The sequence below is a fragment of the Triticum aestivum genome, chromosome 7D (assembly GCF_018294505.1).
Source record: "Triticum aestivum cultivar Chinese Spring chromosome 7D, IWGSC CS RefSeq v2.1, whole genome shotgun sequence".
Lineage (NCBI taxonomy): Eukaryota > Viridiplantae > Streptophyta > Magnoliopsida > Poales > Poaceae > Triticum > Triticum aestivum.
This window is the reverse complement of record NC_057814.1, coordinates 519,033,322-519,034,780: the sequence shown is the minus strand read 5'-3', so window position 1 is coordinate 519,034,780 and position 1,459 is coordinate 519,033,322. Positions and strand designations below refer to the sequence as shown.

The 1,459-nt window shown below is 56.4% G+C and overlaps 1 protein-coding gene across 1 annotated transcript; it reads right to left on the bottom strand.

The window, feature by feature from the left end:
• Positions 1-226: 226 nt before the first annotated feature.
• On the bottom strand, positions 227-1,150 carry LOC123168755 (21 kDa protein). Its single transcript, XM_044586621.1, has one exon. The coding sequence runs from the start codon at positions 1,047-1,049 to the stop codon at positions 435-437; it is 615 nt and encodes a 204-aa protein (XP_044442556.1). The 5' UTR covers positions 1,050-1,150; the 3' UTR covers positions 227-434.
• Between the last annotated feature and the right edge of the window lie 309 nt (positions 1,151-1,459).

Below are 1,459 nucleotides of genomic sequence, written 5' to 3'. Positions count from 1 at the left end.
ATCGATATGTCATTCACTCGGCAAGGCACAGGCAGGCAGTGCGTGGGTGTCTAGCTGTCTACCCAATCCTGGCAAGAAATTGATTCATCCAACCGCAACCAAGACCCTGAATCCAGCAAGATGCAAATGCGTCGTTATCCGAAGAAACAAGTGCTATACAGGAAATTTTAACGAGCGCACGCAGTTAATCAAAAGCTATAGCTAGCAAGAGAACACACACTTTGGCTTAGTTTCGCCACCTTATCATTAATTACACTCTTAATTGATTGTCTTAGCTAAGTACATTTTACAGCACAGCAAGAACACATCGAAACTGGAATACAGTAGTACATGACCCAAGATTATAGAGCACCAGGATTCGAGCTGCCATGCGTACGCGCGTAGTAGTACGTAGCAAGGCGAAACGAGTGGGGATGGGCCTGGGACGGGCCGGGCTAGTGCCCGGACCCGACCTTGTTGACGAGCGCCAGGGCGTTGCTGGTGACCTGGGCGACCTCCACGACCTTGCTCCGGATGGCGGCGCGCGTGCCGGCGTCCACGCCGCGGGAGAGCCCGTCGAGGCAGGTGTTCTCGTCGGTGAGCGCCGCGCTGCACCAGGTCTGCACGTTGCTCAGGTGCCACCTGAACGCCGGCGACCCGGCCCGGCCCAGGCTCCCGTCCAGCTCCTTGGCCGCGTCGCGCAGGTGGCCCACGCTGTCCGCCATGTTCTCCAGGCAGTCGCGCGCGGGGCTGCTCTTCGCCTTGGCGCCGCTGCCGCTGCGGAGGCCCGGCCCGCAGATCCGCCCCACGTACGCCGACGCCGACCGCGCGCGGTCCGCGCTCACCGACAGCGCCGCGCGCGCCAGCTCCTGCGGGCTGCGCGGCGGCGGTTTGCCGTACGACGACAGGCTCTGCATGCACACCGACGGGTACTGCGTCTCGCGGCACGACTTGCGGATGAAGTCGGTGGCCGCCGGAGCGCCCTTCGAGTTCGAGGCCGACGCCGCCGCCGCGGCCGCCAAGGCGAGGACCAGCGCGGCGAGGAGGGGGAGAGCGCCGGAGCGAGGCATTGTGGAGCCCGTGAGCTCGCGCTGAGTACAGACACAGAGTGGTGTGGGTTGGCTCTTGGCTCGTGGTGGTTGGTCAGTTGATTGGTTGTTTTGCAGTGACCAACATGTGTGTCTTTATATAAGGAAAAATAAACTACTAGTGGAGATCTTTTTCTTTTCAGTTTGGCCCTTGCATGGACAAAGACATTTGCATGCCAAGGAAGAAGAAAGTTCTACAAAGGTCCTGAAGTTTGGCAGTGTGAATTCAATGTGTAAAACCACTTTGGTGTGGACACGTGGTTACTCATTGTATTTACTAATAGAAGTGTTGTTTCTAAATAGCCTAAGAAAGTGATGTTCTTAGATAGTGTACTATTATGAAAATCTAATATTACCCCGCAAAAATATATATCTAATATTGCAATATCATC

What these genes read in the sequence shown, in the direction of transcription:
- LOC123168755 (XM_044586621.1), bottom strand. Translation starts at nt 1,049, where the DNA reads ATGCCTCGCTCCGGCGCTCTCCCCCTCCTCGCCGCGCTGGTCCTCGCC.